Source organism: Lathyrus oleraceus, chromosome 1 (genome assembly GCF_024323335.1).
Source record: "Lathyrus oleraceus cultivar Zhongwan6 chromosome 1, CAAS_Psat_ZW6_1.0, whole genome shotgun sequence".
Taxonomy (NCBI): Eukaryota; Viridiplantae; Streptophyta; class Magnoliopsida; order Fabales; family Fabaceae; genus Lathyrus; species Lathyrus oleraceus.
In genome coordinates, this window is record NC_066579.1 from 358,211,681 (window position 1) to 358,223,511 (window position 11,831).

At 31.9% G+C, this 11,831-nt stretch overlaps 1 protein-coding gene across 1 annotated transcript; it reads left to right on the forward strand.

The window, feature by feature from the left end:
• Positions 1-2,232: 2,232 nt before the first annotated feature.
• On the forward strand, positions 2,233-7,624 carry LOC127136363 (pectinesterase/pectinesterase inhibitor PPE8B). Its single transcript, XM_051062929.1, has 3 exons — positions 2,233-2,715; positions 5,692-6,225; positions 6,645-7,624. Exons 1-3 carry the CDS (start codon positions 2,379-2,381, stop codon positions 7,340-7,342), a joined length of 1,569 nt encoding a protein of 522 aa, XP_050918886.1. The 5' UTR covers positions 2,233-2,378; the 3' UTR covers positions 7,343-7,624.
• The last annotated feature ends 4,207 nt before the right edge of the window (positions 7,625-11,831 follow it).

Below are 11,831 nucleotides of genomic sequence, written 5' to 3' on the forward strand. Positions count from 1 at the left end.
ATCTTCTTCACCTCATGTGTTCATTTACTCTTGTTCGATACTTGGAGAAACTCCATCATTATTTCATGAGTATCCCACATTTCCTTGGCGGATTTTCAATTATAAACATAAATGAGTTTAGTATGAACTAAGGACATTACTAAAAAGTTATTAGTTTTGAAATCAATTTCAAATTTCCTCTTTTCCTCTACGGTCCAAATAAAATTAGTTTTATCTACAACTTCACAAATTATGTGGCGAGTAAAAATGAATGGATCATTGATAATTGTTTTCCACAACTCTGAATCAATTCTTTGAATAAATATTTTAAGTTTTTCTTTCCATAGTTCAAATCTATCATCATTAAATGGTGAATATGTGTTTAGGAAAGATCTATTATTAAAAATGGTGTTGAAAGTCATCTTCCTCCTTGGATGATTAGTCTTTGAGTAGGAGTTAGATTTTGATGCTACTTGTTGGACATGAGAATCCACACACAAGATGGAATGAGGAGGGGGGAGGAATTCTGTGTTTTATAAAAATGATAGTTTGAAAATATTTGGTTATCATTTTCAGAGTTTAAAACCATTTTTAAAAATGTTTTTCGAAATAATAGCGGAAACTAATATGCGGAGAATAAAGAGTTCATGGTATGAGAAATGACACCATATAATTATACAAGTTCGACCAATAAAACTTAATCTTGTCTCCAAGATTTGATCTTGAGAGTATCCAGTAATTCTTAAAATCTTTTAATAGGTTAAACTCTCGAACCCCCTTATAGGTTAGAGGTTGGCACAAGAAAGGAAAGATCCATGAGCCACAATTAATGTGCCAATCGTTTGGCTCTTAAGCCCAATCGATTAGGAGTCTAAATTAATCAATTACATATGCTCAAAATGGAATGAATGGATACAAAGATGTCAAACTTCATTAATACACCGTCTTAAACGTTTATGGACAACGTTTGTGTGTGTGTATTTGATTAGTCATGATGCTTTACGAGAATTCCCATGTGTTTTACAAAACACGATTCACTCAGACGCAATTGAGCAAACTTTCACACTTCCTCTCTTTCACACTTTGAAACTTCAAGACTTGCCGAATAAACCAATCACATAAGCATTTGCTTGAATCTTCTTGGAGATGAGACTTGGGTTATCTTCAGGTTGAATGCCATCATCAAAGGATGTTTGTAGTATTCATCAAACCCAATTTTGTCATCTTGCATCTTTAATAGCTTATCATACTTGCTTGACTCAAAGGTTGCAACTTTTATCATACAAGTGATTCTTCAACTTGTCATTAAAAGTTATTTTAAGTTGTCATCATCAAAGTATATTATCAAAAGCAAACCTTAATTGTCATCTTTTGTCTTTGATCACTTCTTTATATAATCTACAAAACATGATTCTACAAATTTCACTTAAACACACCCTCAATGTGTGAGGGAAAGAGATCTTTCATTTTAATAGAATTAGATTGCTTATGGAAAAGGTGAGAACACTTGACCGCCTAAGAACGTACTCTTCAAATTGACGAGGTTGTATTTTCAAGAATAAAGCTCTAATATATTTGTGATCCTTTCTTAAAGCTAAAAATTCTCTGATATTTCAAAGGTTTAGGGCTAGATGGCTTAGCGAAAGAAATGTCAATATTGAGCATACTTATGCCTCTTTGATGAGTGCAATGAGGAAAAATGTCATTTCGAGTTTACAGGTTAATGTTAGGTCGGTTGAGAAGGTCTTTGATGTTTGACAAGAAGTGAGTAAATATTTCTCTAATATTTTTTAAATTTAAAAATTAAATCATCTATTATATTAAATTTATAAAAAATCTTATTTAATAAATTTAATAACTAAATTATTTATTATAAAAATAAAGAATTAATTTAAAAAATACAATTAAACAAAAATTAATAATAATATCATATTAAAACTTTAAAAGCATCCATAAATTTGTATTTTATAGAGAGCCGTTTTAAATTTTTGGAGACTTTGTGTGAATAAATTATTGTCTAATCATAACCAAATAAATAAACATTTTATTTAATCACAATTTAATCTGATAAATATTTTACAAAGCTATTTAATTATATTTTCATTATGATAAATTCGAGGTCCTATTAGATATCCCATTTTGTACACTTTAAAAGACGGTTCTGATTTTATAAATGGATAAATAATTTTTGAAATGAAGAAATAGTATTTGTAGCCATATGATGAGAACATTATAAGATAATTTATGTTAGTGGTGGGGAAGAATGCCGTTCCCTTTAATTCCCTCACCTGCCCATCTAACCAAAACATGCAAATAATAACTCCGTCCCTTCCCATTCGCCTTTAAATATTCAAACCCAACCGTGGAAGGAAGAAACCTACTAACTCTCCTTTCTTCCAATGGCTCTTTCTTCAACAAAACCAAACCCCACTCTCATCACATTCACATTCATTTTCTTAACTTTTATGTTGTTTACTACTCCATTACTATGTGCCAGTGCTCCAACAAAAACAGAAGCTGGATTTGAGTTTCTTAAGGTTGCTCCATCTGAATTTGTCGGGTCAGTGAATGATGTAGTTGATATTTTGCAACAAGTTACAAGTATTCTTTCGCAATTTGGTGGTGCTGGCTTTGGTGATTCACGTCTTTCAAATGCTGTTTCTGATTGCCTTGATTTGCTTGACCTTTCATCTGATGCACTTACTTGGTCTGTATCTGCTACTCAGACCCCCCAAGGTACTACTACTACTCTTCTCAGTTTCTTTAATTAGTTATCACTTTTGCTTCTCAAGGAAGAAGAATAGTACTCCTCTAATTATATATATATATATATATATATATATATATATATATATATATATATATATATATATATATATATATATATATATATATATATATATATATATATATAAAGAATATTTTATAGATTTATTGAATAATAAACCTGTTTAATCTATATATTGTCTAGATTTATTAGATGTATTCAATATCTTTAAAACAATGTTTTTTTTAATAAATAAGACCGTATTAATTTGTTTTGCATTTTTGTGTCAAACCATCTTAATTTGTTGAAAATGTGGTGTCAATGAGACTTGTGACCATGATAGGGACGTGTGTATTAATTTTTGATATTTCCTTCATAATTAATAATATCTCTTTTAGCCATTTTTCTTTTTAGTTACTTTATGACTTTTCCCAATAAAAGTTTAAATAGTACTACTATTAAGTAGCTTAAATAATTTAAACCTTTTAGCTTGGGTTTGTTTTTTGAAACAACCTAAACGCCCTACTAAGATGAAGCTATAATATTTAGCTACTAGTATCTCCTCCTCTACCAAATATGCTACTACATGGTCTCAAATTATAAGCATTATATAATAAAAAATTATTTTCTCCTTATCATAAAAAATATTTTATTTTGCATTTTTTCTATTTTAAAATAGTTGTTCTTTCAAATATTAATATTTAAGAAATATTTATTATTATTAGTCAACTAATATTTTTTATATTATTTTACGTTGGTAGAATTTATAATTAAAAGAGATAATTTTAATATTTATTAAAAATGATAATTAAATGAGTTTAACTTTTTTGAATTCATATAAAAGAAATAATATAATTACTAATTTATCCTTAGTTAAATTTTTATCTATTAATAGTATTAAATAATTAATATAGGGGTAATTTTAAAATAAATATATTAAATTAAATGTGTCTAGATTTTTTATATTTATTTATATTTAAGATCAAATTTTTTTATTTTTTTTTGTTATAAATAAAGCCGGAGGGTGCATGTAACTTTGAAAAGTGTAATTAATTTAAAAAGAAATAAAAATTATATGTAACTCTACAAAATTATTTCTTATTAATTACATTAAATTTTTTAAAATAAATAATAAAATAGATAGAAAGTTTTGATTTAGTAATATAAAATAATTTATAATTTGAGACAAATAACAAAGCAATTTATAAGTTAAAACAAAAAAATAATAATGTTTTTTTAAATAAAATTCATAAATTATTAAAATTAGTACAACAAATTATTATCTTAAAAATATTTATAGAATTAAAAACTAATTTAAAATAGAGAGTATTATTTATTTACTTTATTATACGTGGTTTTAACATATTTATGTATATTAAAATATATTAATTATGAGTGTTTGCGGTGCGGTGCGGTTTGAGCAGTTTTAACGCTAAAAAATATTTGAATACCAAGAAAAAAATGAGTGTATGGTTCGATATGATTTGGTTGGCTTTTAGATATATAACCAAACGAAACCAATGCGATTTAGATTGGTTCAGTTGATTCGATTTTTTATAATATTTTTATTCAATCATACATTCACATAAAGAAAAACATAACTTTTTGTTTATTCATTTATATATTAGCAAATAACAATAAAACTCATCATATTTGAACAACAACTTCTCACTCAATATACAATAATCAAATTAGACAAGTGGATTAAAAAAATATAAAATAGTAATATAAAATAATATCAAAATCATTATAATAAAATAGAAAAAAAACATAGAAGATAAGGGAGCAGAAATAAAAAACATAAGAGTTGCGTGGTTAGAGAAGAAATGTGTAATAAAAACGTAATTGAAAGAGACAACATTGACATAAAAATGAGAAGATGAAAAATAAAGAACATACATGACAAATGAAATGAGAAGAAGGCGCGATAATACTACGAGATATTTGAGAAGGCTAAAACTAAAATTCTAAGTGTGAGTAGTAGAAAATCGTTTATATTCATAAGATTAAGACTTAATAGATTTGAGTTTTAGATTGGACATATGATAAATGATGTTTGAGTTATAATGTAATACGGTTTGATTCGGTTTGTAAAATACAAACCGCAAATTATACCAAACCATGCATTTTTTTAAAAATAACTCAAATACATTATAATCAAATACGATTTTTTACGATTTTAATTTAATTTTGATTTGTGATTTTTTATTAGACCGGTTCGATTTGGAACACCTCTAATATTACCATAGTTAATATTGTATAAAAAAAAGTAATAAATTTGAAGAATATTATTTTAAAAACTAATTTATAAGGAGTAGTAATTAAACGAATGATTATATAAATTAAAATATAATAAATAAAGAGATTAATTACGATACACTGTCCGTGTAAAAAATTTTACACCGTCGGTTCATCACCATCACCCGTTTGTATTACTTTATAGATTTTTAAAACAAAAGTCAAATTTCTTTTAATATCCAATGTCTACAATTAACTGACGGTGTAAAACTCTTTTACACTGTCAGTGTATTTCAATTAATCTCATAAATAAATGAATATGTACTTTGAAATAAAGAACACCTAATTTTAGAAACGGCAAGATACTTATTGCGATCCCTACTCAGAAACTCTATTTTCCTTTTTCTACAAAACAGAACTGGTACCCATTTTCTAAAAGTACACCTATTTGTTGGGTACAATTACTCATTATTTTAGAATTTTTTTTAAAGTTTAAAGAAATTATAATAATTATATTATTATTATCATCTACAAATATTTATTATAGAGAGAAAATGTAAACTAAAAAATAAATAGATCAAGGTATTGCAAAAAAAGATAAATAATACACCACTAAAAAGAAATATTTTTTTATATTTAAATTGTAAATTAAAAAGGTGTGAATTATAAAAAAAAAGTAGTAATATTATTTGTTGTCCTTGTTGTAGGTAAGCATAATAGTACTGGAAATTTGAGCTCTGATGTGAGAACATGGCTTAGTGCTGCACTTGCAAATCCAGAGACATGCCAGAACGGTTTTGAAGGTACAAATGGCATTGTAAGCACTTTAGTTTCCACTGGTTTAGGCCAAATGATGTCACTACTCACAGAGCTTCTCACACAAGTGAACCCTAACTTTGATAGCTTCACAACGAAGCAAACACACAAAGGTCAATTTCCTGCATGGTTCAAACGAGAAGATAGAAAGCTCTTGATGGCGAATGGTGTCGGCGTGGACGTTGTCGTTGCTAAAGACGGTAGCGGGAACTTTACGACGGTGATGGATGCAGTGCATGCAGCTCCTGATAATAGCATGAAACGGTTTGTGATTTATGTGAAGAGAGGTGTTTATGTTGAAAATGTTGAAATAAAGAAGAAGAAGTGGAATCTTATGATGGTTGGAGATGGTATGAATGCGAGTGTTATATCGGGTAATCGGAGCTTCATCGACGGGTGGACTACATTCAGATCAGCTACCTTTGGTAAATACTAAGAACAGATTATCACCAAATATTTAAGTATTATATTTTTTAAAAAGAGATTTATCGTCAATTATGGTTTTTCTGTTAGTCTGTCACAGTTGCGTGCAGAGATTCTCAATTTATAAAAAAAATGAACCAAAACACGTTATGAATTAATGCTTGCCCAAAATAGCATGTGGTTTCAATTATGGTATTTATAATGCCAATGACACATGTCTTTTTCAAGAGCTGAAATCTATGACCAAAACTTATGACTTTCACAAACTTGATTTTACAAACACTTAATATCTTTAATTCAAATATTTTGCATTCAATATTTTTTATGACTTTAACATAATCTAATAGTTTGACACTAACTCATGTCAGTATCAGTGTAGTGTCGTGTCTGTGTTTGTGCTTATTATTCTTTGTGTGTGCAGCTGTGAGTGGTAGAGGATTTATAGCAAGAGACATCAGTTTTCAAAACACTGCAGGTCCTGAGAAGCACCAAGCAGTGGCATTAAGATCGGACTCCGACCTTTCCGTATTTTACCGATGCGGAATTTTCGGTTACCAAGATAGTCTTTATACTCACACCATGCGTCAATTCTATAGAGAATGCAAAATAAGCGGCACAGTTGATTTCATCTTTGGCGACGCCACGACAGTTTTTCAAAACTGTCAAATACTAGTTAAGAAAGGGTTACCAAATCAAAAGAACACCATCACAGCTCAAGGACGAAAAGATCCCAACGAACCAACCGGTTTCTCAATCCAATTCTGCAACATCACCGCTGATTCCGACCTTCTTCCCTTAGTTAACTCCACCTGGACTTATCTCGGAAGGCCGTGGAAACAATATTCGAGAACAGTTTTCATGCAATCTCATATAAGTGATGTGTTGCGGCCGGAAGGGTGGCTAGAATGGAACGGAGATTTTGCGTTGGATACATTATACTACGCGGAGTATATGAATTATGGCCTCGGAGCCGGATTGAATAAACGCGTAAAATGGCCGGGATATCATATTATAAATGATTCTAGTCATGCTAGTAACTTCACAGTGACGCAATTTCTTGAGGGGAATCTATGGTTGCCTACAACTGGTGTATCCTTTACTGCTGGACTAGGAGTTTGAGACATTGCAACAGATCTTGGTTGTTCAAGTGGTTCTTTAAGGTGGTGGGATGAGAAAAATGATGATGAGTGATGTGGAATTGTTGTTGTTATTCGATTAATTTGTACTTGTTGTTTAAGAATACTATATACTTGTGATTTAGAGTTAGGGTGTTTCTAAATTTTGGAAAAACTTTTGTTACTGTAATGTTGAAAACTTGAGATTCAACTTGAATCGAGTTTTAAGTAGAGTGTAATTAGTGTAACATACTTGTCAACATGAAGAGAATATATATTTGTGATATTTATGGTGTGCCATAATGATAGTACTTTGTGCCACTCTAGTTAAACAAAAATTAGATGTTTTTTTTTTCTTATGTGTTTTTATTTCTCAAAAATCTGATGTTCACACTTAAATGATTCTTAGTGAATATTTTTTCACCCTCGAAACCTTTTAGAAATCTCTTAGTTTGACAAAAACTATATGGGGATTTTAGAATCTAGAGCATCTTTTGAAGAATTTGGATTCTAAAATTGGAAAATGTTAAATCTTAAACACTACATTAAACTAGATAAAATTCAACGTCAGTTTTTTTTACAAAAATAATCCATTTTTTTAAGAAAATTTCCAAAATACTCCTGGTTTTAAAAAAAATCTCAAACTACCCCACTTTTAGGAGGAGTCGCCAATTGAATTAGAGACTCCTCTTAAAATTTGAATGGAGGCGCCAATTGGATTGGCTAGGGCAGGTGCCCTAGTCAATCCAATTGGCGCCCATGTGTAGGTTTTAAGAGGAGTCGCCAATTCAATTGGAGACTCCTCCTAAAATTCAATTTTTGTGTTATAAATAGATGCGTTGTGTGAGTAAATGTTCCACATCTCACACAATCATTTGACAATCATGTTTGGTGTTCGTCGCCGATACGGTAAGGTGATTTATGCGAGAGACGAACCTCAGATGCTGATACTGTTCTGGAACATCATTACGTTCGATCAACTGAAACGGGAGCTGGTTCGTTGGTTAGATGGGAAAATACCAGAAGGGGAAAAAATTAGAAGTATTGAGAGACTTGACAGTATCTTTGGTTGGGTGCGAATGAAGACTGATAAGGATGCTAGGGAAATGATGTTCGGTCGAGACGACATCAATTTGATTGTTGTAATCAGTTAGAAATATTTATGTTTTCAGATAGCTTATTTTGTATTGATGTTTGTTGTGAACCTCGTTGTAACAAAAACTTAATGATACATAATGATTGAAGGTTACAGAAATACAATGTTACAAAAAGCTTAAGACCTAGATGATGCTCCTCGATTGGGACAATTGTTCTTGTTGTGTCCTGGTTGACGATAGATACTACATAATCTTATCATTTTATCTGTGGAATCCATCTCTGTTATGATACGTGTGTTGTTTAGCCTTCCTTTCTTCTTTCTACGCATCTCGTCATTGTGCCAAACAATATCACCTTCATATGGAGGCCAGTAATCCTCCATTGGTAGTACTGAGAAGCTTTGATTATATACTTTCATGATGGTGTTGGCCTTGTACACATCAGATAAATGGTTGTAAGCATCTTGACGAGTATAAGCGCATGTTGCTATGACATGGGAGCAAGGTATGCGGAAGGCCTGGAATTTTCCACAATCGCACCAACTTCTGTTTAGTCTAACAGTGTAGGCTAAATTTGGTCTCCCCTTGTTGTGGTCCATTGTTTCCTGGACGCTGAAATTTTTCCTATGACGGTCAAAGACTGTTACAGCGTGTGTGCTAGCTTTGATGCTCTCCTCTTTCATGACCTTCATGCAACACTCACTGAATACTTACCCGGACATTAACACCGCACTCAATCTTTCACCTCTGGTTGCGAACATAGAAGCCAACCTATAATAGGTTGATCTTACCAAGGCGGTTATCGGCAGATTTCGAATTCCTTTAAATACCCCGTTCATGCATTCCACAATGTTTGTTGTCATGTGGCCCCATCGACAACCTCTGTTAAATTCCCTTGTCCACTGCTCTACTGGTATGTTATTTAGCCATCTTGAAATTCTGGTATCAGATATGAGATGTCGAAGGTAATGTCACGACACTAATATCTGAGTAAAACAAATAGGATAAAGATAAAGAGTAGTAATGCAAGAGACACAAGCAATTGTTAACCCAGTTCGGTGCAACTCACTTACGTCTGGGGGCTACCAAGCCAGGAAGGAAATCCACTAAATAGAATCAATTCAAAGACTCTCAGTACACTTCAACAAGTTACAGTCTTTCTCACCTAATCTCTACCCGTGTGATTTCTACCTAAGCACTCTTAGATATGAGAACCCACTCATTCCCCCTCAATCACACCTGTGATTTTAAACAACAATTACTTATGAAAAGAAGACACTTTTCAATAACACACACTTGATCTTACTTAGCAGTTTCAATCAAGTAGACACACACTTGATCTTGCTTAACAGCTTCAATCAAGTAGACACACACTCTTGCTTAAAAGCTTTGAGTGACAAATTACAACTCACAAATCAGATTAATTCAATCATCTATGGATGAATTGAATGGCTTACAAGTCACACGACTAAACAAGACACAAACCCTTGCTCTCTCTCAATATTTCGCTCTGTATTGGTTGTGTATCAAATCAGGTTTTCCAAGTCCCTTTTTATAGAAGCATTCAGCTGGACTTGGACATCTTGAAAACCCTAAAACTAGTTTCCAATTAAATCTTCTCATGACATCTGGTTAGATCTCTTTGGAAAATAAGTAAATCAGGTTGTAATTAATGATTGAATGCGCCCGCAAATCAGATCTTCAATCATACATAGATTGCCATTAAATGCGCAATCACAAAACACATAACATTCACCCTGAATGTTCTGTGTACAGGATGTCATGACATCGGGTCTGACATCCTGGAACAATCCTGCATAATTCCATTTTAAATATCCAGCAGGTACATAATATCAGATGTCATAACATCGTGTATGACATCCTGAAACAATCCTGCATAACTATGTTTTTAAACTCCAGCAGGTACAAGATATCTTATGTTAAGACATCACATGCAACATCTTGTGAACACTCTTTGTTTTACCAAAATTGCTGCCAACACTTAGAACCAACAAACTCCCCCTTTGGAAAATTTTGGCTAAAACATATATCTGTCCATTTTGTTCACAAGAAAAACTATCAACAGTTAAACAGCATAACAGCAGTTTAAGCAGCAGCAGAAGCAAACAAACATAATTACTAGATAGCAACTAGTAAAACACACAAATGCACAAGGGTACTTCTTCTCCCCCTAAGTTTGTTCAATACAGACATCTCCTTTAACAATAACAACACATGTAACAATCCGAGTCATCCTCTGACATCTGCTTCAACATCACCTGTGCACCACATCAGACATCTCCTCCAACATCTGTAAACAGAATAACATCTGTAAACAGAATAACATTCTATTTTACAACAAACACATCTTCAATAATAGTTATTCATCTATTCAGCTACACCAGCACATACATCTCCACACAGCTCCACATATTTAACTGCTCCACATAAACACTTCTCCCCCTTTTTAGTCAAAATAGACCAAAGGTGACCAATTAGACAAAATAAATGTCAATCAGCCTAGCAGAGAATATCACACCAGATGTCATAACATGTAAAATGTTAAAACATAATTGTTAGGAGATACAAACCATAATTATACACAGTTGTGATAGCTGAGATAATTAGAAATCCATGGAACTCATTAAGAGCCCAAATATTACATCAAGGCATCAGTAAGGACTGCCACAAATTACAAACAATCCAAAAACAACAATAAAACACCCAAGCTTCCATAACATCCATAACAGCAGGGGGACCAGTCTTCAAAACAGGGGGAACTTCACAACTTAATCTGAGGAAGTAGCATCTTCTTCTTATAAACTCCTTACAAACATCCTTGATATTTTTGTCAGACATATCCTCTGGGATATTAACCACAAACTCCTTTGATTGATATAGATTCTCATGAATACAAATCCCCAATTTCCCTCTTAAACATTCAAATTGATTAGCATCCAAAGCTTTTGTGAATATGTCAGCTAATTGCTTTTTAGTCGTAACATGCTCTAGTGCTATGACCTTCTCTTCCACAAGTTCTCTAATGAAGTGATGACGAATATCAATGTGCTTTGTCCTGCTGTGATGAATAGGATTTTTGGAAATATTTATAGCACTCGGGTTGTCACGGTACAATGTCATGACTTCTTGTGTGGCATTGTATTCAGTCAACATTTGTTTCATCCAAACCAGTTGAGAACAACTACTCCCAGCTGCTATATATTCAGCTTCAGCAGTGGATAGAGATACACAATTTTGTTTCTTGCTATATCAGATTGTTCCCCAAGAAGAAACACCCTGCTGATGTGCTTTTCCTATCATCAACACTTCCAGCCCAATCAGCATCATAGTAACCAGTTAGCATAGATCCAGATCCATGAGTATATAACATCCATA

Coding starts and splice junctions, on each gene's coding strand:
- LOC127136363 (XM_051062929.1), top strand. CDS start 2,379: ATGGCTCTTTCTTCAACAAAACCAAACCCCACTCTCATCACATTCACA. Junction 2,716..5,691: donor TGCTACTCAGACCCCCCAAG/GTACTACTACTA, acceptor TCCTTGTTGTAG/GTAAGCATAATAGTACTGGA. Junction 6,226..6,644: donor ATTCAGATCAGCTACCTTTG/GTAAATACTAAG, acceptor TTGTGTGTGCAG/CTGTGAGTGGTAGAGGATTT.